The 25113-nt window shown below is 52.6% G+C and overlaps 3 protein-coding genes across 9 annotated transcripts in view; 1 reads left to right on the top strand and 2 right to left on the bottom strand.

The window, feature by feature from the left end:
* Positions 1 to 802: 802 nt before the first annotated feature.
* On the bottom strand, positions 803 to 3950 carry TSSK2 (testis specific serine kinase 2). The gene has a single exon (XM_014834287.3). It carries the CDS (start codon positions 2353 to 2355, stop codon positions 1267 to 1269), a length of 1089 nt encoding a protein of 362 aa, XP_014689773.1. The 5' UTR covers positions 2356 to 3950; the 3' UTR covers positions 803 to 1266.
* A 2063-nt stretch (positions 3951 to 6013) lies between these two features.
* TSSK1B (testis specific serine kinase 1B) lies at positions 6014 to 8967 on the bottom strand. The gene has a single exon (XM_014834281.3). It carries the CDS (start codon positions 7278 to 7280, stop codon positions 6186 to 6188), a length of 1095 nt encoding a protein of 364 aa, XP_014689767.1. The 5' UTR covers positions 7281 to 8967; the 3' UTR covers positions 6014 to 6185.
* An 815-nt stretch (positions 8968 to 9782) lies between these two features.
* Positions 9783 to 25113, top strand: part of DGCR2 (DiGeorge syndrome critical region gene 2) — an 89081-nt gene continuing 73750 nt past the window's right edge. For 2 of the 7 annotated variants that reach the window (XM_044775461.2, XM_044775459.2), the window contains exon 1: positions 9783 to 10111. In XM_044775461.2, coding sequence (XP_044631396.2) covers positions 10033 to 10111 — 79 coding nt within the window. In that variant the 5' untranslated portion in view covers positions 9783 to 10032. The remainder of the gene's footprint in view (positions 10112 to 25113) is intronic. The other 5 variants (XM_070516641.1, XM_070516640.1, XM_044775462.2 and 2 more) reach the window with 4 other exon arrangements.

The following is a 25113-nucleotide window of genomic DNA, read 5'->3' as shown; positions in this document are numbered from 1 at the left end:
GCCTGGCTCCCAGACGTGTCCCTTTAGGCTTCAGATGGGGTCAGGTTGTGCCCAGGGTGCTCAGCAAGGCACAGCTGGAATCAGCTGAGACCAGAGTCCTTGCTCTGAGCACGCCCAGCCCTGTGCCAAGCCTTGCACCAGGCCAGCTTCTTGGGTCCTTCTGTGTCAGTCCTCTTGCTCCCTCCATGAGGACCATGTTCTCTGGAGGCTGGCGCAAGGCCTGCCACCTTCCAGGCGCCCACTAACCTGTGCTCCTCGATAGTAGTTCCTGCGAGTGCCCAGGGGCTGAGCCCTGGCTGTGCCCTGTGTCCACCATGGGGGCTGGAGGTGGGCTCAGCGGGTGAGCATGGGCCCAGGGCTGGGACTGCCCAGGGCTCAGGAAAGTGCAGCTTTTGGTGCTTTTCTCCCATTGGGAAGGGTGGGCTTGAGCCCAGGGGAGCCCCCAGGAAGTGGGGAGGCAGAGGACTGAGTGGGTGTGAGTGAGATGCAGAGGAGGATGCTGTCCAGGCAGGGCCACCCAGGGCCAAGTGCTGACTACATAAGCTCTTGGCTGATGTGCGGAGTAGGCCCTGGGGAATGGCAGGAGACAGAACTGAGGGCTGCTATGTGGGCAAATGGGAAGGGGTGGGGAGGGTGAGCTGAAAGGTCTCAGCTGGGGCTGCCCTTGGGGTCTGGAAGGGACACTCAAGTGGCCAAGGTCACCAGTCTCAACCCCCAGAATGGAGAGAGAGGAGGATACTGAGAAAAAGGGGATGTCTGAGGGAGTGGGATGGGGTCAGGGTGGGCTGCACCGCCCCTGAGGTGGGGAGACGTGTGCACCTGGCCAGCCCTGGGCACTCTGGGCATGGGGCAGGTCCAAGGGAGACCCGTGGGGGGCCCGGCAGTGGTGGCGGCTGCAGTCCTCTCCTTGCCTGCAAGGCCTCACCATGAGTCTCCCTGAGCCTGAGCACCGGTCCCTGCAGAGACCTGCAGAGTCCCTGCGCTAGAGACCCCCGCGCCGCAGGGAAGGTGATTGGCTGAGTCCCAGAGAAAAAGACTCCTCACGGGGTGCTCTCGATGCTTGTATACACTTTGTGGTTTATTTGATGGTCAGCAATTAACGTCTTTGCTACTAAGTGGAAGAAAGCTAATAGAACGTAATCAAAATAGTGGTTTAATTGACCGATTTTACTTGTTCTTGCACCTGTGGCTTCTTCAGCTCCTACCTGCCTACCTAGTTTATGTGGGTGCTCACCGTGCGCCACGCCCCCCAGGCCCTCAGCACAACTAGGTGCTCGCTTTCCCCGCCTCGGCTCCGGAGACGTGATGGTCTTTTGCCCTGGAGGTCTCAGCCGGCCTGTCCTCCATCCTGTCCTCATTCTCGGGCAGCACTAGTAGCCGGTGCTGGGTTTTGGCCCCCAGTTTGTGGTCGGGCCGATGGTCTGGCCGGTGCTCAGGCCTCGAACCTGGCCGGGTGTCCAGTTTGCAGTCGGCCCGGTACTTGCCCTCCCCCTCCCTCTTGATGGAGGCAGAAGACATGGCTTTGGGCTTGGGGGGCTGCAGCCACGAGTGGCTGAGGATCTCATCAATGTGCAGCCGCCGGTTGACATCTGGCTGCAAGATGCGGTAGATGAGGTCCTTGCACTCGCCTGTCAGGTTCTTAGAGCGTGGGAAGTCCACGCGGTGCTCCTTCTGGATGCGCAGCATCTTCTTGATGTCGGAGTCGTCATAGGGCATGGAGCCGCACACCATGATGTAGAGGATGACGCCCAGGCTCCAGATGTCGTACACCTTGGGCTGGTAGGGAATGCCCTGTAGTACCTCGGGGGCCGCGTATGCTGCCGACCCACAGAAGGTCTTGCTGAGGATGATGCGGCCGCTGCCGTCCCGCAGGCAGCGCTTGGAGAAGCCGAAGTCCGACAGCTTGATGTTGAAGTCCTTGTCCAGGAGAAGGTTCTCACACTTGAGGTCTCGGTGGACAATGTCCAGGTCATGGCAGTACTTGACGGCCAAGGAGAGCTGGCGGAACATCTTGCGTGCCACGTCCTCATGCAGGGCTCCCCGGCACTTGATAAACTCGAGGAGGTCGCCCTGGACCCCGAGCTCCATGACAATGTAGATGCGCCCATCTGATGTCTCGAAGATCTCGTAGGTCTTGATGATGGAGCGGTGGTTGACGGTTGCCAGGATGTCCATCTCCCGAGGAAGGAATCTCTCCACAAAGTCGGTGGGCGTTTTTTTGCGGTCGAGGATCTTGACCGCCACGTTGAACTTGAGGCGCTCCGAGTAGGCAGATTTGACTTTTGCGTAGGAGCCCTTGCCAAGGTTGATGCCCACGATGTAACCCTTCTTCCTTAGGACCGCGGCATCATCCATGGTGCCAGGAGCGGCCAGCGCTGCTGCCTTCTACATCCCCTCCCGACGTGGGCCAGCCGGCATTGTCCTCATTTACACTGTGGGGGCCGTCTGGCCGGGCTGGGCCTGGACTTGGAGGGATGGAACGCTCAGCATTGTCTCCACGTGACTTCAGCATGTGAAGTCATAAAGCCAGGCTGCCGTGAGTGGGGACTGGGCCTGGGGGGAACGGGGCCCCTGGAACCCTAGAAGCCAAGCCGGCTTCGCAGGAGCGCCCACTCCACACCCACTGGAAGGAAGCTGTCACCCAGGACTGTGGTAACCCTTCCTGTTCCTGCTCGCTGTGGCTCCCCAGTCAGGAGTCAGGCCCAAGAGAGATGCTGCCTAGGTCCAGCCAGAGTGCCAGCCCCATGCCCATTTCCCTCTCCTGGCCACAGGGACTGACCCTGCATTGGTTCTTGTCCCACTAGGGCCAATTTCCTGCAACGTCTTTGGGGTCTTAAGAAAACCCCTTCGAGGGCTTGTGTCCTTGGAACCAGTGGTGCCTGAGAGGGACTGCACTGGTGTGGCCAGGCCGGCAGTGGTTCCAAGCCTGGTGGACAAGGGCAGCTCTTATTTGGGGTGGAGAGCTGGGTGGGTGACCACTGCTGCTGCTGCTGCCATGGGAGCAGGGCATGCTGGGGTGGGAGGGCAGGCAGGGCTTGGGTGCCGCGAGTGCCCAGCCGGGTGGCCCAGAGCACTAGCCTGGCAGACGTGTTTTGAGAGCTGGGCCTGGCCTGGGAGGACGGGCTGGGCTTCAGTCTGGTAGAGGAGCTGGTGGAGCACCCAGGCAGGGAAGAGCCTGGGAGAGGAGAGGGCTTGTATGGAGAATGGCTGAGTCCCACAGTCAGGAGGAGGGAGGTGGAAGAGAAGCTCCGTGGGGGCTCTTTCCTGAGTGAGGAGCAGCCATTGCAAGGGCAAAAGGAGCCACGCCCCAAGTCGTGTTTGGAGGTGGTCCCTGGCAGAGCCGCAGAGGATGGGCTTTGGGGTGAGTGAGGCTAGGGCCTTTGACTAGCAAGAGGAGGCTGGAGCAGGGCGGGCCTGCAGGGATCAGGTGACAGGGAGAGAGAAGGATCTGGTGTGCTGGTCAGCGAGTGGGTGGGGCCTCGGGCGGAGCCAGGGTTCTGGAGGTCCTGGGGTGGCAGCACCCAGAGCATTGACGGTTAAGAGCAAACACATGGGTGAGGAGGTGTCCTGAATTATATCAGTTTGGACCTTTGTGAGGAGGGGGTGTGTTGTAGCTGTTGGAACCCTGGGATAGAACATCGTTTGTATCTCTCAAATGGTCTTTTGCTCCTGGAAACAAAGTGAAAACCCTTTTCGGGGCACATACATGGGTTTTGCTTTGGAAAACACGGCCTCCTGTATGTCTCCTTAGGTACTTTGGAAGCCCCACAGTTCGTTCGTCCTCTGTCGCAGGTGTGTGTCACAAGTTGCCAGGACAGGTGTGCCGTGCTGTGTGCTTGGTGTTCAGGGGGAGAGTGGGGAAGGCCTCTTTCTACGTGGGTGGTCGGGGAGGTGATGGAGCCAGCAGACGAAGGATCAGTAGTGCATGTGATGTCCTAAAAGGACACAGCTTGGCAAGGGTGTTTGAGGGCGGGAGGGAGCGTGGCAGGCCAAGGAGGCCACCTTGAGGGTCTTGAGCCTAGAGCCTTGGGGGATCACCAAAGGAGTCTGAGCCAGGGCCAAACTCATTGGGTTGAGCAGCTCACAGGAGTAGCCTAGCATGTGAGGCCACCTGGGGAGGAGTAGGCTTCAGTCACCTGGGCCACTGGTTCCCACTGTGTGACTTCAGGCAGTCACCCACCCTCTCTGAGCCACCTCCTCACCTGTAAAGCACACAGTAGGTGCTCCTTCCTGCAGTCCCTCCTGGCTTGGGCTGCAGTGAGTCACTCCTAGGGCCTCTCATCATGCACTGCCCACTGCCCTGATGACCACAGCAGGCCACAGAGCTGACTGAGGGGAGGAGGGTCACGAGGCTCTCCTCAGGCTGTCCCCACCCAGCTGTCCCCACGTGCTCTGGAATTCTCTTCCATCACCAGACGGGCCGCGCGTGTCTGGGCTCCTGAGGCCCACGGGAAAAACTGGAGGGCTCCTCCAGTATCACTCAGGGCCTGTTCTATGCTTGGACGCTGAGCACTCACAGGCCCGCCCTGGCAGGGCTCACAGTGGCAGGCTGCTGAGTGCTATCAGGGGCTCCCAGAAGGATTTGTGGAGGCCACGGCCCTTTGGCTGAGCCTGGAGAGATGGGCAAGTTCTGCAGGGGTATGTCCACAAGCATGGTATGTCCACAAGGCACGTACGTGTAGGGGTGAGGGAGGCGGCTGGGAGGCCAGGAGGACAGACCTGGGAGGACCCCAAAGCCCAGGCACTGGGATCCTATCCACAAGCAGCAGGAGCCAGACTGTGCGGGGAGGGGGTTCTGGCCACTGTGGGAGGTGATGGGAGGGCAGGGACAGAGGCCTTGGTGGTGGCTGAACCATGACACATAGGAGCATGGAGATATGAGGACAGAATGGGTGAAGGTGGTTATGGGGAGAGGGAGGAGCCAGGCAGAGTGGGGGACTCCATGGGGTGGGGTACTCACTGAACCTTCTCCCAGGGGACTGGGGTTGGAGTCTTCCCAAGACACTGACATGGGCAGGGGGAGAGGTGAGTCTGAAGGCTCTTGTCCTCTTGGTTTGTTAAACTCACAGGTCCACGTGAGGTTGTCCAGAGTGAACGCAGAGCAGGAAGAGAAAGGGGCTGCCATGGCTGAGGTGAGGACTGCCTGAGAAACGACACAGGCAGGGCCCTGTAGGGCACAGCAGCCAGTGCTGCCAAATGTAGGCCTGTGCCCTCTGCAGAACACTGGTGGCTGCAGGGGCCATGCATGCATTGAGAGGATGCCTGTCCTCTGTCCTACTCACCACTATCAGCTTGTCCACTCTGACTGGGAACATCACCTCTGGGGACAGACTGGGAGTAGAGGGGAATGGGATGTGGTCAAGGCCACACAGTGACTGTGGGACACACAGGCTGGAGTGTGGCTGGGCCATTGGAGTCCCCTGCTTCTGGGCAGGGGGAATGACAGGGTGGGGTGACTCAGGGCACCTTCGAGAACCAGGTCCTGGCTGGACACCGGGGAACCCCTGATGAACAGAACGAGTTGCCCACCAGGGTGGGGAGCTAAAGAGGGGCCAAGAGGCTGGTCCACCTGCCTTCTGTAGGCCCCTCCCCTCCAGCAGCCTTGTGGGGACGACTGCACTGGAGTGTTAAGGGCTCAGACCCTCAGCCCCAACTGCAGACAGAGCCAGCTCTCCCAGAGGGATGCCCCCTCCTCTGCAGGCAACCACCTTGCCCTTCCTGGTCCTGTCCTCTCTTTGTCCCCTCCCCACCCCAGCACCAAACTCATGGCCTCCCTGTTGAAGCAGCATCTTCCTCACTCAGCACTCTGCTCTGGTCCAGGGCCTGAGGTCACTGTCAGGGCAGGGCACACGGGGATGTATTTTCCCAAGCAGGAAGTGATGCACAGTGCAATCTGATCTGAAGAGTGGGGAGCCAGGGGGAGTGCAGCATCCTCTCCCTGGAGGACCGCAGTCAGTTGGGGTAAAGACATTCACCTTGGAGTCTGCACTAATATAGTGATTTATTGCTTCTTTAGCCACGTGGGCTACCAAGTTCAAAGGGAGGGAAAAGAAACTGACGAAAATAGTGGCTCATCCGGTATTGTCTTCCTTGTCTGGCTCGTCCCTCGGCTTCTTCAGAGCTCACGCCTCAAGCCGTGAGCTCTGCTTCATTCCCTGCAGGCCCCCTGGGCCGCAAGAGGCTCGCTAGGTGTGCGTCTCTGAAGGCTGCGGAGGGGCCCCTTCCTCTGTCTCCCTGCTCGACTGCTCGCTGGTGAGGCCCTTGGTCTCCGACTGCCTTGACACCTGCCCTTGCAGTTTGTCCTCCTCGGGTTTTGTCTCGGGCAGTGCCTCTTCCTGGGGCTCCAGCTGGGTGGCGGACTTCTTGTCAGAGCCAGGCTCAGGGGTCCACGAGGGCTCAGTGCCCCGGGAACTCTCGCCCTCCTTGTTGATGGCTGCACAGGACAGGCCCCGGGCCTTGGGCTGTACCCAGCAGTGGCTGAGGATCTCATCGATGTGCAGCCGCCGGTTGACGTCTGGCTGTAGCATGCGGTAGATGAGGTCCTTGCACTCGCCTGTCAGGTGCTTGGAGCGTGGGAAGTTGACGCGGTGCTCCTTCTGGATGCGCAGCATCTTCTTGATGTTGGAGTCATCATAGGGCATGGAGCCGCACACCATGATGTAGAGGATCACTCCCAGGCTCCAGATGTCGTACACCTTGGGCTGGTAGGGAATGCCCTGTAGTACCTCGGGGGCCGCGTACGCCGCCGACCCGCAGAAGGTCTTGCTCAGTGTCAGTCGGCCACTGTCGTCCCGCAGGCAGCGCTTGGAGAAGCCAAAGTCGGACAGCTTGATGTTGAAGTCCTTGTCCAGGAGAAGGTTCTCACACTTGAGATCTCGGTGGACGACATCCAGGTCATGGCAGTACTTGATGGCTGAGGAGAGCTGGTGGAACTTGTTGCGAGCATCATCTTCATGCAGGGCTCCCCGGGTTTTGATGAACTCAAGGAGGTCGCCCTGGACCCCGAGCTCCATGACGATGTAGACCTTGCCATCTGATGTCTCGAAGATTTCATAGGTCTTGACGATGGAGCGATGGTTTAGCATGGCCAGAATCTCAATTTCCCGGGGAAGGAATTTCTCCAAGAAGTCCGTGGGGGCTTTCTTGCGGTCGATGATCTTGACCGCCACGTTGAACTTCAGGCGCTCAGAGTAAGCGGATTTGACTTTTGCGTATGAGCCCTCTCCCAAATTTATCCCCATGATGTAGCCTCGTCGCTTGAGGACGGCAGCATCATCCATGGTGCCGGGAGTGCCCAGTGCCTCTGAGCCTGCCCTCTACATCCCTGCGGGACATGGGCCAGCAGCGTCCTCATTTACACTGTGGACAGAGAGTCCTCTGGGCTGGCCAGGCCTGCTGTCCCTGCCTCCTAGAGGCCAAGACTCTGGGGTAGAATGTTCAGTTTTGTCTCCCAGGTGACTTCGGTGGGTGAAGTCATAAAGGAGGAGTGCCCTGGGGGACTGAGGCTCTGGCCTGAGCCACTTGGACTTGGAACTCTGGAAGGCCGGCCAGTGGGCTGGGGCCGACTGAAGGCCAGTGGAGAATGGTCTTGCGCTTGGCTGAGACCTGAGGTAGGAGGGGGGCTGTGGGGAATATAGCAGTCTGCTCAGGCCTCCAAACCTGTGGCCAGTATTGCTTATGGAGCAGTGGGGCTGGTTACTGCAACCCAGGGCATCCCAGGAAACGCAGGGTGGGTGGTCATATCAGTCCAGGTCCCGGCAGGAAACAGAAGACATACTCAAGTTAGGGCAGTCTGAGGAGGGTGTAATAAAGGGATGATTTACACAAGTGGGAACAGTGTAGGGAACCCCAAGGGTAGTAACAGACTCCAAGAAGAAGGAAGGGATGGTCACTGGAACCTGGGAAGAGAGAGGCAGTGACCTTAGGTGGAGGCCACAGTGACCCCACAGGGAGGGAGTTGGGGGAAAATGTCCCTGATGTCTTTTCCCTCCCATCAGCCCTGGAAACCCTTGACAGGTGTCCACATAGGCAGCCTGCAGGCCACACAGCAGGGCTGAGAAAGCTGGAGGTTGATCAGGAGGGGCAGGCTCCTGGCCCAGCAGTCACTGCAGTTTAGGAAGCCAGGGCTCTGCCTTTGGCCTGCATGGTTTGGTCGTACTTTTCATCTTCCTATATTTTTCTTTCCTCATCCGAACCTTTGCCAACCTGTTTCTCCAACAGTGGCTCTGCTGGGGGACAAGTGGCAGGGATTTCTGATCTTGGCCCTGAGTTCTCTCCCAGGGGTCTGTCCAGCCTGTAGCCCTGGCTGGGCTCCCAGGACAGATCTGGGGCTGGGGGCAGAAGGCAAGGCTTGGATCCCACTCTGAGTGCCAGCAGCTGCTCCTGGGAATGCTCCCTGAGGATGGTATAAGTGGCCAGGATAGCATTGGACAGGGACCAATGTTTCTGCCAGCAGTGGGGCCCCTCTGCTGTGATAGCCCCATTGTCTAGCACCTGCTTCAGGGCAGGAGCAGGCAGGTCTGGCCTAGCTTTGGGTTTCACCTTGGTCATATCCACCCAGAGGGAGTGGGTGCCTCTCCCTCAGATGACCCTGAGGGTCGCAGACTGGAATACTGGGACACTCAGGAGGACCATGCCTTGAAGGGGCCTGGGAGGACTGCTTGTGGGGAGTGAGACCATGGGGCTGGAGGTGTGCCAGGCTGGGATGGGTCCCCATCAGCCTTGGCCCTTTCCTGTTGGCTCTGCTCCCATCTTCACCCTCTTCCGCAGCGCTGACACCCCGTGTCAGGCCTTATGTGCGTGGCTGCTGCTCCTTCCTTTGGACAGCTTGCTCCTCTCCTGCTAGAACACCCCATCTGCTCTGTCCCTCAGCACGGTCACCTTGTTCTCGATGACAGGTGCGAGGCCAGCACTTGAAGCACTATCCCCAGCAGCTTTCCCCTGCAGACCTGGCCTGCTGTGGCAGCAGCTGTGCCCAGCCTTCTTTGCCCTTCCCCCCCCCGCCGTGTGTAGGCAGGGCCCTTGCTCCAGAAGCCAGCCTTGCTCCACACGCTCTCTGGGATGGGACTTCCCCTGTCAGCTCTCCCGGTATGACACTCCTGTAGGCTATTTCCTCATCTGTTTGAAACACTTTCAGTTGTGTGCGCCGGTGAAGCCACACCTGCCTGTTCCTTACAGGGTTGATCCTTCTTCCCCACCCCCAGAACCTCCTCAAAGATAGTCCAGGTCCCTCCCGTCTTCCTCATCCTTTTTCCGCAGCGGTTCAGCTTTAAAAAGACTACTTTAGGGCGCACTCTTGGGCCGCTGACGGGACCTGGGCTTGCAGGTGTGCAGAATTTGAAAACCCTTCGCGTCCCAGGGTCCTGCTTCAGCCGCGTCCCCTTCCCCCGCCTCCCTGCGTCCCGCCCGCTCCATTCACGCTCTGCCCCTGGGCCGCCCGCGGCCCCACGCCCCCGCCCTTGTCTGTGTCCGTCATCTTGGTCCGGTGCCCCTCCCCTACCGCTCTGCCCCGCGCCTCGGATCCTAGGCCCTTTGGAGGCCCTACCAGCTAGGCTCCGCCCCCGAGCCCCACCTCTCTGCTTAGCCAACGGCGCACTTCACCCCTCGTGGCCCCGCCCCCCGTCGGGCCCTCCCCGCAGTCCCCGCCCTCCGCCTCCCTGACCTTAGGCCTCGCCCCCTTCGGGCGCTCCGCCCCCCGCCCGGCCAATGGTCCGCACGCATTGGGAGCACGCAGGCCCCGCCCCCCGCCTCGGCGCTGATTGGCTGGCGCCGGCGTGCGGGCGGGAGGCGGGGCGGCGCGGAGCCGAGCAGGACGGCCGCCATCTTGCGCGGAGCCGGAGTCGGAGCCCGAGGCCGCGGCCGAGAGTGCGCTCCAGCCCGCGCCCAGCCCCTCCGCGGCCCAGCCGGAGACCTCTCCCGCCGCCCCTCCGCGCCCGGCCCCGGCTCCTCCTCGGCGCCCGACCCTCAGCCCGGCCCGGTCCGGCCTCCCCGCGGGGTCACGCGGCCGCCCCGGGGACGATGAACGGAGGATAAATGGTGCCCAAGGCAGACAGCGGTGCCTTCCTGCTGCTCTTCCTGCTCGTGCTCACCGTCACCGAGCCACTGCGGCCAGGTGCGCGGCGCGGCGGGGGCGGCGGGGCGGGGCGCGCGGGCGGTCGGGGCGGGGCGGGCGGGGGTCGCCGGGACCTCCCTCAGCCTGGCCGGCTGCGTCCCCAGAGGGCGCCGCCCCCTCGCCGGGACCGAGCCGTGAGTTTACGTGGGCTCAGGTTGCCGCGCGTGTCACGGAACTTTGTTCTGGAGGGATGTTGCTTTTGGACCCACATCCATGGAGCTCTGCATGCTTGGAGGTTGACGGAAGCGAGACTGTGCGGGGCTCGACCTCGCCTCGGGGGCCTGCGGGTGCTCTGGCTGCGCCCGTGGGGCGCGGCCTCCTTGCTGGCCCAGCGGCTGGGCTCAGGCTGAGTGCTGGGTGTCGAGAGAGCTGCTCGTGGAGGCGCCAGGTTTCCCAGGCTTCCGCCCAGCAGTGGTTGGTGCCAGCGTCTCAGCCTTGGAAACTCCTCGGCTGCGGAGCGGTAGCTGTGTCGCTTACCGTCACTCCGTGAGGTGTTGCACTTGAGAAGTGCTCGGCTCAGAGACCGGCCCCGAGCAGGTACTAGGGTCCGCGAGCGTCGCGCGCAGAGACCGACGCGCTGCATCGCGGCTGTGTTGCCGCTCTCGGAGCCTGCACAGTGCCAGGCACTTAGGAGTGCGCCTTGTGTGTGATGATTAAATGTTTTTGGAACTCCACTTGGAGTTTGTGTTTTTATAAGTAGGCTTGTGGTGGGGAATCAGAATCATGGCAGCTAGAAGGCCCCACATAATTTTCCTCTTTATCTGTGTTTGGCGTATGCTTCCTTCCTTGAACTGCAACAAGAAAATCAAATCCCCAAATGCAGGGCCGATTTATCCATCAGGCACAGGAGGCCCGGTGCTGGGGGTCCCCAGTGCTTTTCGTAGCCTGCAAAAATGTTTGATTTCTTTTAAAATTAGCGGGAAAAACTCCGAACTTTTAGGTCAAGAAAATTAGTAATATACATATGTAAATACATTCATCTTTACACTAACACAGTTGAAAAGCATGATTCTTAATTTTTTTGTGTGCAGGAGGGAGCCCATGAAGGCGGAAGTGCCCAGGGCTGTCTGAACACTGTCAGGCCCTGGTGTGTGAAGGCAGGCTGGGGAGCCCAGCAGTGTGCACCCTTGCCGTGGCCTAGCCAGGCTCCCACCCCGGACATGCTGCGTCTCTCTGCTCCCCAGTGTCTACATGGTGGCCAAGGACCCGGGCCCATGCTCAGCCTGAAGGCTCTCCAGTGACACATCTCTGGGCTTCCTGAGTGGAGCTGGTTGCTCACTGCTTTTGATGTTCTTTGGGCAGTGGAGTAACTAGAAGTGGGTGGCATTGGTAGGAAAGGAAGCCAGGAAAAGGGCCACCTGTTGAGGGGGATATTGTGTGGACTCTTGGGACCAGAGCCAATGGGTTTGCGGGTTCTTGTGATTGGGTTGTTGAGGAGACGTGTCTGCACCTGAGGAGAGGTGAAACATCACCCTGTTCTGGCTCCTGGGTCCCAGTTTTACACATCAGGTCCTGGACTCTGAGTGATAAGGCCATATATCGCGCCTTTCTTCTTCGGAGTGCCTCTGGTTCCAGGTCTAGCATCTCCTTCCTGGATGATGGACGGTGACCAATGTCCCCCACTCCTTTTTCTTTACTGTGTATCCACAAATCCTGCCAACTAGCCAGCAGCAATTCAAGTGTCTTCGAGTCCTTGCTGCTTGCCCCCATCACTAAGGATGCTCAAATGAAGAGAATAAACTCCTCCCGCTAGGAGTGCACTTTAAGTGTGGAAGCAGAGACTAAGTATAAATCAGTCCCCTGAATGTGGGCGCCCAGAGGCAGGTGGCAGAGGTGGCCAACCGTTTGTACCTGTGAAGCAGGTTCACTGGAGACCTCACACTTAGGTCTGAGTTGGGGTGGGGAGGTGGCTCTGGTAGAGGGAGCAAAGTTACCTTTTCATTTCATGACTCTCCAGATCAGAACTTTGCAGCAGACCCTAGTGGTGTCTTGACTTGTCCTTCAAAACCTGGGGGACTCCAGCTGGCTCCCTGATTTTGGTTGGGCAGCAAGGACGGGTCTCATGCCGGGTCATATATTCTTGTGTGTGCTTTGTGTCCTTCCCGGCAGGGCTCTGCTGGCCGGCATTTGTGAGGGTCTGCTTCTCCGGTCTTGGCCTGCCTTCTTTCTCTTAGAGTCCTGGCTTAGACCCATATTTGGGTGTGAGGAGGGCACCAGCCGGAACCTGCTTCCCGGGAAGGAGGTGGGTGGGGAGGGTGTCCTTTGATTTCTGCCAGGTGGAGCCTTTGACGACCTGGGCCAAGCCACTGTTGGCCCCTCTCTGATGCAGGCCCGTGTGTGAGGACTTTCACACGGTGTGGGCAACGGGAGAGTGCTAAACTTGACTTTTTGCCAAAGTTTCTTTTAAATGCATTCTTGCATTTTATATTTACATAAGTGCATTTCTTGGTTGATTGAAGATGTGTTTTGTGACAGGCACTGTTGTAGCACTAACATGCATTGATTTATTAACTCTCTGGTGGTTCCTGTGAGGTACTGTTATTAGCCCCATTTTACACATGGGGAAACTGATCTATGCTATAGAGAGCTCATCAAGTTAAGTGACTGAGATTTCAATCCCAGAAGTCTGGCCTGACCCCCATCGTGCATTCTTTTTGTTGTTGTTGCTGTATAGAATTTAATTGTGTATATATCTCTTTATCCAATTATATATCCATTCCACCTTTGATGAGCATCTGGGAGGTTTAAAGTATTTGGCAATCACATCATGCACCCTTGGTCAGGGCTCTGTCCACTCTTGCTGTATATGTCCTGCCCTGGAGCCCCACCTGCGGAGCCCCAGGCTGCCTCTCCTCCTGTTCACCCAGTGGTTCTCTAGGTGGGGATGCAGAACCTTTTTCCACCTTAATACTCCAGTCTGAGGGGTAGAACCAGCCCTCCGCCCACGTCCCTTCTATGGTTAGCCATAATGGCCAGTGATGATGTGTGATCATGTCCGCTGGGGATGTGGTGAGAAAGGAAGGTTGGGGACCTCTGCCAAATGGTGACAAACATACAGGGGTGTTTAGGGGCCGCTGCCTGTGATGTCGTCCTGTTGACCCTTTCTCTGTACAAGGAATGCAGCATCAATCGCTGATTCTAAAACTGTTTTTCTAGTGTCAGTTCTGAAAGAGAATCATGCCATGGTTTCAGCTACAACTCCATCCAGGGTTCTTTCCCCTTTTCTGGAAGGGCCTGCTTGCTGTGCTGAACTGGTAAATCCTCAGTGAGCTGACAAGTGGCCACAGGCTTGCCTCTGGAGCAGCACCTGGGGTAGTGAATAGCAAGAGTGTGGATATTTTATAAGCAGAAGTGGTCAAAGCTCATAGAAGTAGCTGGAAAGTTGAGCCTGCACCTGGGCTTGCCAAATGCCTCCTGACTTTGGAGCTCTTTTCTCCACAGCCCCCCACCCTGTAACCCTGTAGGACTTGCCCTGCCAGCACACTGGGATTTGGGCTTAGTGATTTCATTCTTTTTAGCTGGAAGTAGTGTAACACACTAACCAATCATTCTAGCTAATGAATTGTCTTTTTTTTTTTTTTTTTTTTTGGTAAAGAAACCTTTTTCTGGGAAATAATTTCAAACTTAAGGAAAGTTGCAAGAATTAAATTAGCTCAAAGAATAACTGCATATCCTCTCCCAGATTTATCTTTTGTTAGCATTTTCCCTTATCTGCCTTATCCTCCTTGTGTGTCCATGTGCTTGTGCATAGATGTGTACACACACGTGTCGTTGTTTTCTGAACCATTTGAGAGTCAGTGGCATTCTCCATGGCCCTTTCCCCTGAATGCTTTGGCCACTGCAGAGAGCAAGAGGAGGCTCCTGTGCTTGGTGCCCCCAGGAGATGAACAGTGCTGCTCCCCACCCCATTGCTTGCAGTCGCCCCGTGACAAACCCTCACTCCCTCCTGCTGTGGGCAGGCACTGTGTCACCGTGGGGCAGTCTTGAGGGCACAGGAAGCACTGTGGTTGAAGCTCCAGTTGCTTCAGGTGGCTGCGAGTCAGGGTTGGTGTTTCAGTTGGTGGTTCTAGTCTGAGGAGTGAAGGATGTGCTGTTGTTGCATGCTTTGGCGAATGCGCCTGCACCTTCTCACTGCTGTTCGGCTGTGCCTTTCCTGTTCACCTCGCCCAGATGGCTCTCGCTTGCAGCCTTCCCAGGCCTAGCTTACTGGCACTTTCCTCACCCCTTCCCTCCCCTGGCAGTTCCACAGCACTTGAGGCCTATATCGTGGGAGATCTAGTTGTCGGCGCTCCCTGCCCTCCCTGCACGGGTGATGTCTGACCTCTGTTCCTCTCCCTCTCCTTGGCCTAGGGAATCACCTTCTAGTTTCTTGACTCTAAGTGGAATGCGTCAGTGACAACATTTAGGACCTGGTAGATAGCAAGGGATCCATTAGATATCTTTTTCTTGGTATACTGCTAGATTGTTCCCTCATCACATGTGCTTTTGTATTTGGGGTTCTGAGGAGTTGGTGACCAGCCTCCTCCTGTCTGCAGAGCAGGTCAGTAATCCCAAGAGCCCAATTTTGGGCCAACAGTTTGCCAAGCAGAGTGATGGGTGGGCTTACAGTATGGTTCTTATGTGATAGCTGTATTTTTGTTTCTGGCGTTATTTACTGATTGACTTGGGATGTTGAGTGAAAGCCAGTCACATCTTGTCTTGCTACTGCAAGCTGGGCCATGTGTCCCGTCAGTGTGGACGTGGTCGGCTTTGACAGGGCAAGTCCAGGGGAGGGTGAATGCCCTGTGGGCCATGGTTGGAGTGCAGTAGACCGAGGACCCAGAGCATCCTAGGGTTTCTGGGCAGCAGCCTGGGAGGGAGGAAAGCTGAGGGCTGGCGTTGCATCAAACAGGCTGTCTGTAGAATGAGCAGCTGCAAGTCCAGTGTGATGGTTTAAAAGCACTGACCCTAGAGCTGCACTGCCTGGGGTCAAGTCCCGCTCTGCTGCCCACTCTGTGACTTCTCTGTGCTTCAGTTTCCTCATCTGTAACATGGACATAACAACAGAGCTTACTTCATGGAGATGTTGTGAGAATGGACTTTGGGACCCCCCCCTTACCCCGAGGCTTTGTGTGTGTGTGTGCATAGGGGCATACTTCTTGGGAGAGGGCCCCCACCTTGGAGGCAGCAGGGCACAGTGGCTTTGAGCAGTGTCTGCTATATTGTGAGTGCTACATGAGTCTAGCCATTCCAGTGATCTGAGAGGGGGTGTGTGTGGCTCCTGAGAGCCCCCAAAACAGCCGCAGTACTTTGGACAGGGCTAGGATTGTTCTTACTGACGTTTTGCTCTTTGTCACGTTCATTCTGTATCCCCTGGGCCTGGTCTGGCACAGAGTGGGCACTCAAAAATCAGTTATTGAACAAATGCACAAATGGCTGTTTATATTTTGACATAAAGAGCAACAGCTCCCTTAGCCAGTGGGCCTCGCAGCTGCCCCTGGTGGGGGTGGCGCAGACAAGGGCCTGCAGGAACGCCTTTGGAGGAGCAGTGGGGGGGTGCTGCAGAGCCAGCTGGCCTGGGCCTCACACTGGGGTGCGCTTGCTCCTGCGGATGTGAGCTGCACTGAGAGGTGAGAGCAGGCTTCTCACAAACGTGGCTCCTCAGTGAAGTTCACTGGCTGCCCAGCCTGGGGTTGGGAGGAGCTAGGGGCTCCTGGCCTTGCCTGGCGTTGAGGCTTGAGAACCCGACTGCCCCCTGCATGAGGACTTGGCCTGCCCTTCTCCAGACCATCCATAGTACAAGCCTTGCTTGAGAGCTGGCAGAGGCAGGGGCTGTGCACATTCCTCTCTGCCCAGTGTGGCCGTTGCTTCAGTCATCCTGGGCTGATCATGGTCCCTACTCCCTTCCGGTCCCTCTGTGTAGGCTGGCTTTCCGGATCCCTGGCAGCTGGCCGTCAGTTTGATCGGCTTGCCTCCTGTCTGCCTTTAGCTGTGGACGGCTCTGTGTTGGACAGGACAGAGCTGAAAGCTGAGCCTCAGTGGGTATGCTGGACCAGGAGGGCCTCCGGGTTCACCCTGCTCTCCCGCCCTGTTTCAGAAGCCTTGTTGCCTGGGGGACCTTCTTTAGGAATTCATAGCTGTGGAGAGGATTGCTTGCGGCTGCCTGGGGCACTGGACGAGGGGCAGGAGCCATGGCAGAGGTGTCCTGGAAGGTGAGCTGGGAGACATGAGTGTCTAGGACCCCCTGCACACTTAGATTGACATCGAGTCTCCTGATGTAGAGGCCTTTTGAGTGCCACTGGCTACCACCTAGGGTTCCTGGGCCGGTTCGTTTACCTCCAAAGCTCTGTGGTCCTTATAAGACAGAACGAGAGGACTGAAAGGGATGAGGCTCATTTGGGGCCAAGGCAGGCTTTAGCCCTCTGTGGCTTGTTGGCCACTCCCGGGATGGGGAGAGAGTCTCCAGATTCCCCCTCCACCCCATCAGTGTGAAGGATGCATGCAGAGCCACAGTGAAAGCCCATGACAGTCTAGAAAAAGGATGTTGATTTTTTTTTCCCCACATTTACAGACATTCATACACAGATTATTTTGCATAAATGGAACTATGCTTTTTATACAGTTTTTTGAGTTTTTCATTTGACACTGTTTTGGAGCTCTTTGTAGGTCAGTACATAAAGCTTTACCTCATTCTAATTTTTTTTTTTTAATAAGACTTTATGAGGTGCCGGCCTCATGGCCAAGTGGTTAAGTTCATGCGCTCCACTGCGGCAGCCCAGGGTTTCGCCGGTTCAGATCCTGGGCTCAGACGTGGGACCACTCATAGGGCCATGCTGAGGCAGCTCCCACGTAGCAGAACTAGAAGGACCCACAACTAAAATATACAACTATGTACTGGGGGGATCTGGGGATAAAAAGAAGAAGAAAAAAAGAAGATTCATAATAGTTATTAGCTCAGGTGCCAATCTTTGAAAAAAAAAAGAGGCTTTATGAGAACTTTCCTCAGTTGTACTTTTGTCTGTGGGGTATGGTTCTGGGGGAAACCTCTTATCCAAACTTTTCATCAAGCAGAAGCTGCAAATTAGTGAGATTTACACTTAGAGGTGGCATGGCCATAAGGCTGAAGCAGCTACCTTATAAAATACACAAGTAGTACTTCCCGCTGACCGTTCCCAGACCCTCGTGGATTTGTCTCAGTCTAAAACTGATCTGCCACAGCTCCAGGTTGGACTCCTGATTTTTACATGTGTTTATGCTGTAGCTCAAATTTGTGTGCTTATTTATCTAAATGGCATAATTTCACGAAGGATGATTTAGCATTAGAGTGGTCATGCAGGGAAACTTTGACATAAAGTTACACAGTTGAGAGGTGCTTTAAGGGCGTACATGAAGCCAAATCCCAAAGATCCAATGGTCTGCATTCTTTTATTGCTTTGAGGAAGGCTTAATTCCAAAAGGAATTAAGATTTCAAAGTATGTTCCTTCAGAAGGAGGCAAAGGGATACCGCCTTCTTTTTTAAAAAGTTTTTGCTTTGGAAACATTTCATACCTACCAGTTTCAAGAGTAGTACTGTGAACTCCACCTGTATACAGTTCACCTAAATCCACCGATTGTTAACATTGACTCACCATATATTTGCATGCTTGCTAGCTCGCTCGCTCTCTTGCTCTGTGTATACAGATATAAAATATATCTCATACACGCACGCCATTTTTTGCAGAACTCTTTGAAACTAAGTTGCAGGCATCATGGCCCTTCATTTCTAAATCCCTCAATTTATATTTCCTAAGAACAAGGCCATTCTCTTATAATCACAGTATAGTTGTCAAGTTTAGGAAGTGTAACACTGATGGAGTGCTGTTATCCATATCCCCATTTTGCCAGTTGTCCTATTTACAACATATTTTTTTTCCCAATGCAGGATTCAACCTGGGATCATATGTTGCATTGTCACGTGTATTTAATCTTTTTTTTTTTTGGAGGAAGATTAGCCCTGAGCTAACTACTGCCAATCCTCCTCTTTTTGCTGAGGAAGACTGGCCCTGAGCTAACATTCGTGCCCATCTTCGTCTACTTTATATGTGGGATGCCTACCACAGCATGGCTTTTGCCAAGCAGTGCCATGTCCGCACCTGGAATCCAAACCAGCGAACTCTGGGCTGTCAAGAAGCGGAATGTGCGAACTTAACCGCTGCACCACCGAGCCGGCCCCTCATCTTTTTAAATCTGGAACAGCTTTGTCTTCATGGCATGAAGTTTTTGAAGAGTACAGGCCAGTCATTTTATAGAATATTCCTCAGTTTGGGTTTATCAGATTGTTTCCTTGTAATCCGATTCAGTTGATCTTTTTTGGCAAAAGTGACCCCTCAGGACCTTGAGCCCTCCTCAGCGCATCCAGAGGCACTGTCTCTCCATTTGTCCCAGGAATGGTGATGTTAACTTGGCCTCGTGGTGAGGTGGCCTGGTTGCGTTTCTCCTGGAACGGCGCCTTTTCCCCTTTGTGAGGGGCAGGCACTCCGTTGGGAGGGAGAGACCCCCACCTGGTGGTTTGAAGCGTCCGGTGATGATTCTTACCTGAATCGATTACCATGTGATGGTTGCTAAATGCTGATTTTTTCTTACCATTCTTTCTTTTAGTAGTAGTCGGCTATAAAAAAGAGCTTTCTCTTCCTTTTTATTTTTTAGTATCACTGTGGACTCATGAATTCTTTTTACTCAGTGTGTTGTCTTTTATTGCCATTATCCATTTTGATGCTTATGTTGTAATTGATTTCGGCAACGGAAACCTCTTCAGGCTGGCTTCTGCATCCTGCTGATATGTCCCCGTCGATTTTGAACATTCCTTATTACCAGGCTCATCGTGTATCTTGCCTGCCCTAGGCATTTTCCCACAGAGCACTGGTTCTTTTAGTGGGAAATGGTGCTTAGAAACCAAGATTTTGGTCTTAGGTGTGTTCATTGCTACTAGGATGGTGCTGCCACTAGACCTTTCAGTCTAGCTGAGGTATGTGTGTGTGCATGTGTGGTCTCTGTGTGTGTCTCTCCTTGTGTAAGTTTATACTGTTTCTTTTAGTTCCAGCCTTGCATTACAGGATCTTGCTTGCTTTCCCTGTTTCATGTTGGTATCTCCCTTTTTCTACAGTGAGAACTCTGGCTTCCAACAACATGAGTAGATTTACTCATTTGCATAATCCTACAGTGCCCGCAGAATAGTTTCAAAAGTACTACCAAAGCAAATCGATTGGGTAGAGTTTGATTTTTTTTTTGTCTTGAGACTGATGATGTATACTCAAAGTACTGGGTCTAAAAGCTACTTGGGTTAATTCTCTTCTCTCTTCCGTGTATGTCTGTTACATAGTTAGGTTGAAAACTGTGTTGATTTGAAACGACTTTTATTAAATGACTCTGAGGGAGATGTTTACTGTAATCTCATTCTTATAACAGGCTTCTGTTTCATTACACTAATTGGCAGGAGACATTTCAGTTTTTAATAGGTTGTATTATTTTCCTGGGTAAATTAAAAAGTCATTTTTAAGAGTAGATATTTATGTGGTTTTAACGCATCAACTCTCATTCGTATATACAGTCATGCACTGCATAACGACATTTCAGTCAGTGATAGAACACATATATGACAGTGGTCCCATGAAATTAGTACCATAGAGCCTAGGTGTGTAGTAGGCTAAACCATCTAGGTTTGTGTAAGTGCACTCTATGATGTTTGCGTAATGACAGAATTGCCTAATGATGCATTTCTCAGAATGTATACCTGTCAGTAAAGCAACTGTATTTGAAAATGAATTAGTTTTCATTTCTAAGAGTCTTGAGACCTGGTTGTCCTACTTTTGCCATTGATTGTGATTTTGGCAAGTCCTTCTTTCTGATTTCAGTTTCTTCAAGAAAATAATTGGAGGGCTGAGATGTCCAGGGGTCATTTGGGCTCAAGTTTGTTTAATAGCCTCCCAATCCCCCAATCCATCACCATTTGCATTTCCTGTCCTCCCAGAGCTCTGCCAGTCTCTGGGGGTGCAGTGGTGTGGGGCAGCTGTCTGGAGGAGGGGCCGAGCTCGGCCCGGGAGTTTGGGCCTAGGTGTGCACATGGTTTATCCGCCAGGCCTGTTTGGTGAGGAGGCAATGAGCAGGTAGTAGGTCCGTTTGAGAGATTGGGATGCCGAAGCCCAGAGAGGATAATTAGCTTGCCTGATGTCATCACTTGGCTTTTAAGTAGAAGCAGCAGAAACCAGAAAGTCAGGACTGCTGTCTTGAGCACGTGCCCTGCCTCCTGCAGCACGATTCCAAACAAGATGAAAGAGCTGAGTGGAGATGAACCATCTGGTGCCCACCCGCCGAAGGACCAGCTCCTCACCACGTGGAGGCCCTCCGTGCTCTGCGGCTCCGGCTCGGCTGCCGTCATGTGTGGACACGGACGCTGCCACAGCTCTTTAGACCCACCTGACCTCTTTAGACTTGTTCAGGGAGTTAGCATTTTAGTGGCCTCCCTGGTGACCTCACCAGCCTGTGATTGCAATCAAATGAATGTGTACATTTCAAGAAGTTTGGGAGGCTTGTTAGTAATCCTGTCGCTCCATGGACTTTGAACCATGTAGATGGACCTCTTAAGAAACATTGCTCAAAGTTCTGCTCAGTGACCAGAAGAAGGTATTTTAAAAGTAAAAGTTTCATATAACTGAATGTAGAACTGATAATACTTTCAAGAAATGGAAGGTAACACCAAAAATGATTAGGACACACAATAAAGCAATGTTTTAAAATTGTCTTGATGCTGCTGTGTGTTTCTCCTTTATGATTGCAATGTGAGGTGTGATGCCCTTTTTATAGAAAGTGGGGACTCATATCAACCTTACTTTACAGATGAAGAAACAGCTTGGAAGAATAAGTGACCAGCCCAAAGTCCTCCCTTCTGTAAGTGGTGGAGCAATGTGGGAAACCTTGGGCGGCCTAGAGCTCCCGCTTGGATGTAGCACAGCTTCAGGAGGTCCTTCATGAGCCTCAGCTCTTTTGCCCTCTGCTCCTTCTTGTCTTTCTCCCCCTGCCTTTTCACCTTGAACCTCCTCACCCGCTGTTTTTATTGCCTTCCTCCCCATAGCCTTGGCCACCAGTGCCACAGTGTTAACGCCCCGTAACCCCCGTAACCCGCTGCTTCCTCATGAATGCCCCTCAGGCAGCTCACGCTAGGCCTGTCAGGAGCTGAACACTCCCCTGCTGACCTGGTCCTGTAGTCTTCGTCTTGGTTCTTAGCTGCTGCTGCTGCTGTCATCATCCTCCTCACCATCATCACCCCCCTCCCCCATTTCTGAGCGTCATGCCCTCTGCTAAGCACTTGGTGTGCGATAGCTCTGTTAACCCTAACTGTAACCCCACTGTTTAGATCGAGGTTTTTTTGTGTTGAATCTTAGTCTCGATTTTGCTCCTGAAAGAAGTGCTTGAAATGAAACGTTCAGGCTGTAAATGTTAACTTTGTGCATTCTTTCAAGAGGCCCATTAATGATAAGCTGTGTGCTTTTTTGAGTGTAATCCTGCGGGGGTTCAAGTGGGCTTCAGAGCTCGGCCCCGCTGAGCTAGCCTAAGGAAGGAGCCGGGGCGCACCTCGCTGCCGATGGCTGGGCCTTAGCGGCAGTCTCCTTTTAGGATGCCCCAGATGGGCAGTCCTGCTTTCCTGCAGGAGTTAGTTTATTTGGGTTTGATATTACCCATATGACTTTAAAAGCCCTCCATGTCTTGTTTGTGCTTGTGAGGGTTAGGTGCAGCCCACCGTCATTCGACACACGGGGAAGCTGGCTTGGGGAAGGACGTGGGGAGACTTCATTCTGTTTCCTCTAAATGGGGATAGTACTGACCTGAGAGGATCGTTGACTGGATCCACGGAAACAAGGCTTAGTGCTTTTTTTTGTTTTTGTTTTTTTTAAATTGTAAAAAACACATAATATAAAATATACCGTCTTAACCATTTTTAAATGTACAGTACAGTCGTGTTAACTCTGTGTACCTTGTTGTGCAACAGATCTCTTAGAGCTTTTCCGTCTTGCCAAACTGAAACTCAGTACCCACTGGACAGCTTCCCTCTCTCCCTCCCCCCAGCCCCTGGCAACTACTGTTCTCTTTTCTGTTTCTGAGAGTCTGGACTACTGTAAGTACCTCGCAGAAGTGGAGTTGTGTAGTATTTGTCTCTTTATGATTGGCTTATTTCAGTTAGCCACGTCCTCGAGGTTCATCCATGTGGCGGAATGTGACAGAATTCCCTTCTTTTGTAGGCTGAAGAGCATTCCGTTCTCTGACTGTACCACATCTTCTTTATCCATTCATCTGTGGTAGTCACTTGGGTTGCTTTCACTTCTTGGCTCTTGGGGAAAATGCTGCGATGCACATGGGCGTGCACATATCTCTTTGAGATCCTGTTTTCAATTCTTTTGGATAGATACCCAGAATTGAGATTGCTGGATCATGTGGTAATTGTATTTTTAATTTTTTGAGGGCCACCATGCTGTTTTCCGTAGTGACTGCTCCATTTTACAGTCCCACCAGTAGCGTACTAGGGTTCCAGTTTCTCTGTCTTCTCACCAATACTTGTTCTTTGTTTTTTAATGATGGCCATCCTGAAGAGTATGGGGTAATATCTCATTGTGGTTTTGGTTTGCATTTCCCTGAGAGTTAGTGATGTTGAGCATCTTTTCATATTCTTCTTGGCCATTTGTATATCATCTTTGGAGAAATGTCTCACTTAAGTCCTTTGCCCTTTTTTAAATCAGATTTTTTTTTATTGTTAAGTTGTAGGATTTCTTTATATATCCTGGATACTAATCTCTTATCGGATATATGATTGCAAATGTTTTCTCTCATTCTATACATTGCCTTTCACTTTGCTGTTTATTTAAGTTTGATATAGTCCCCTTTGTCTATTCTTGCTTTTGTTGCCTGTGCTTTTGGTGTCATATCCAAGAAATCATTGCTAAATCCAATGTCATGAAGCTTTTCTTGTGTGTTTTCTTCTAGGAGTTTTATTGTTTCAGGTCTGACATTTAGGTCTGTAATCATTTTGAGTTAAGTTTTTTGTTGTTTTTTTTTTTTTTGAGGAAGATTAACCCTGAGCTAACATCTGCCAATCCTCCCCTTTTTGCCGAGGAAGACTGGCCCTGAGCTAACATCTGTGCCCATCTTCGTCTACTTTATATGTGGGACGCCTACCACAGCATGGCTTTTGCCTTGCGGTGCCATGTCCGCACCCGGGATCCGAACCCAGCGAACCCCAGGCCACCAAGAAGCAGAACATGCAAACTTAACCACTGTGCCACCGGGCCGGCCCCTGAGTTAAGTTTTGTATATGGTATAAGGTAAGGGTCCAGCTGTATTATTTTGCAAGTGGATGTCCAGTTTTCCCAGCACTCTTTGTTGAAGACACTATCCTTTCCCCATTGTATAGCCTTGGCACCCTTGTCAAAGATCATTCGACACTATACATGCAAGTTTTATTTCAGGGCTCTCTATTCTGTTCCATGGCCTGTATGCTAGCATTTAGGCCAGTTCCACACAATTTTGATTACTGTAGCTGTGAAATATGTTTTGAAATCAGTAAGTATGAGGCCTCCAGCTTTGTTTTTCTTTCTCAAGATTGTTTTGGCAGTTCAGGGTCCTTTGAGTTTCTATATTAATTTTAGGATGGATTTTTCTATTTTGGCAAAAAATCATTGGCATTTTGATAAAAATTGTGTTGAATTTGTAGATTGCTTGGATAGTACTGACATCTTCTTAAGTTTGCCTGTCCATGAACATGGGATGTCTTTCCATGTGTTTGTGTCTCCTTTAATTTCAGTGTTATTTTGTAGTTTTCAGTGTGGTAGTCTTTCACCTCCTTGGTTAAGTTTATTCCTAGGTACTTTATTCTTCTTGATGCTGTTGTAAATGGAATTGTTTTCTTAATTTCCTTTTCAGGTTGTTTATGGTTAGTGTATAGAAACACAACTGATTTTTGTGTCCTGCAACTTTGCTGAATTTGTTTATTCCTTCTAACAGGTCTTTTTATGTGGAATCTTTAGACCTGACATATAAGATCATGTCACCGGTGAACAGAGATAGTTTTACTTCTTCCTTTACAATTTGGATGCCTTTTATTTCTTTATTTCTAGCTGGGACGTCTGGTACTGTGTGGAATAGAACAAGATTTAACCTTAAGAAACTGCCAGATGTTTTTTCAGAGTGGTTGTGCCATTTTACATTCCCATCAGTACTGTATGAGAGTTCTAGTTGCTGCATAATCTTGCCAGCATTTGGTGTTGTCATTCTCTGAGTTTAGCCATCCTGTTGTTTAGTGCTCCTCACATGGTTTTTGTTGTGTCTCCCTGTGAGTGTGAGCCCTTTTTCTTGTCCTCGTTAGCCATTCGTATATATTCTTTTGAGAAGTATCTGTTTAATCTTTTGCCCATTTTTATGAAGTTGTTTGCCTTTTTATTATTTATATTATTGAGTTGTAGGAGTTCTTTATATATTCCAGATAAAAGTTTACAGATGGATATGTTGCACATATTTCCTTCAGTTGATGACTTACCCATTCATTTGCTTAACTGTAATTTTAAAAGTATCTTTTTAATTTGGTACAGTAAAATTCACTCTTTTTGGTATGTCATTCTTTAGCTTTGACAAATGTGTAGAGTCATATAACCAACACCACTCTCAAGATGCAGAGCAGTCACAGTCACAGTCCCCTCCCCCCGCAGTCCTCTCCCACTGCCACTCTGTAGTCAGCACCCTACCTGGGGTTCCCACCTGGCACCTGGTGATCTTTTGGTAAAGTCTACTTTATAGCATTTTTTCTTTTATAGGTAGTGCTTTTGGTGACAGACATAAACACTCTTTGCCTAGTCCGGGTTCACAAAAATTTTCTTACACTGTTTTCTGCTAGAAGTTTTCTCGTGTTAGGTTTTACAAGTCTTTGATCTCTTGGAGTTAATGTTTAGATCTGATATAAGGAATGTATGGAGGAGGTTCACTTTTTGATACGTGGGTGTCC

The sequence above is a fragment of the Equus asinus genome, chromosome 8 (assembly GCF_041296235.1).
Source record: "Equus asinus isolate D_3611 breed Donkey chromosome 8, EquAss-T2T_v2, whole genome shotgun sequence".
Classification (NCBI taxonomy): domain Eukaryota; kingdom Metazoa; phylum Chordata; class Mammalia; order Perissodactyla; family Equidae; genus Equus; species Equus asinus.
The sequence above is the reverse complement of the archived record's forward strand: the minus strand, read 5'-3'. Positions and strand labels throughout refer to the sequence as shown.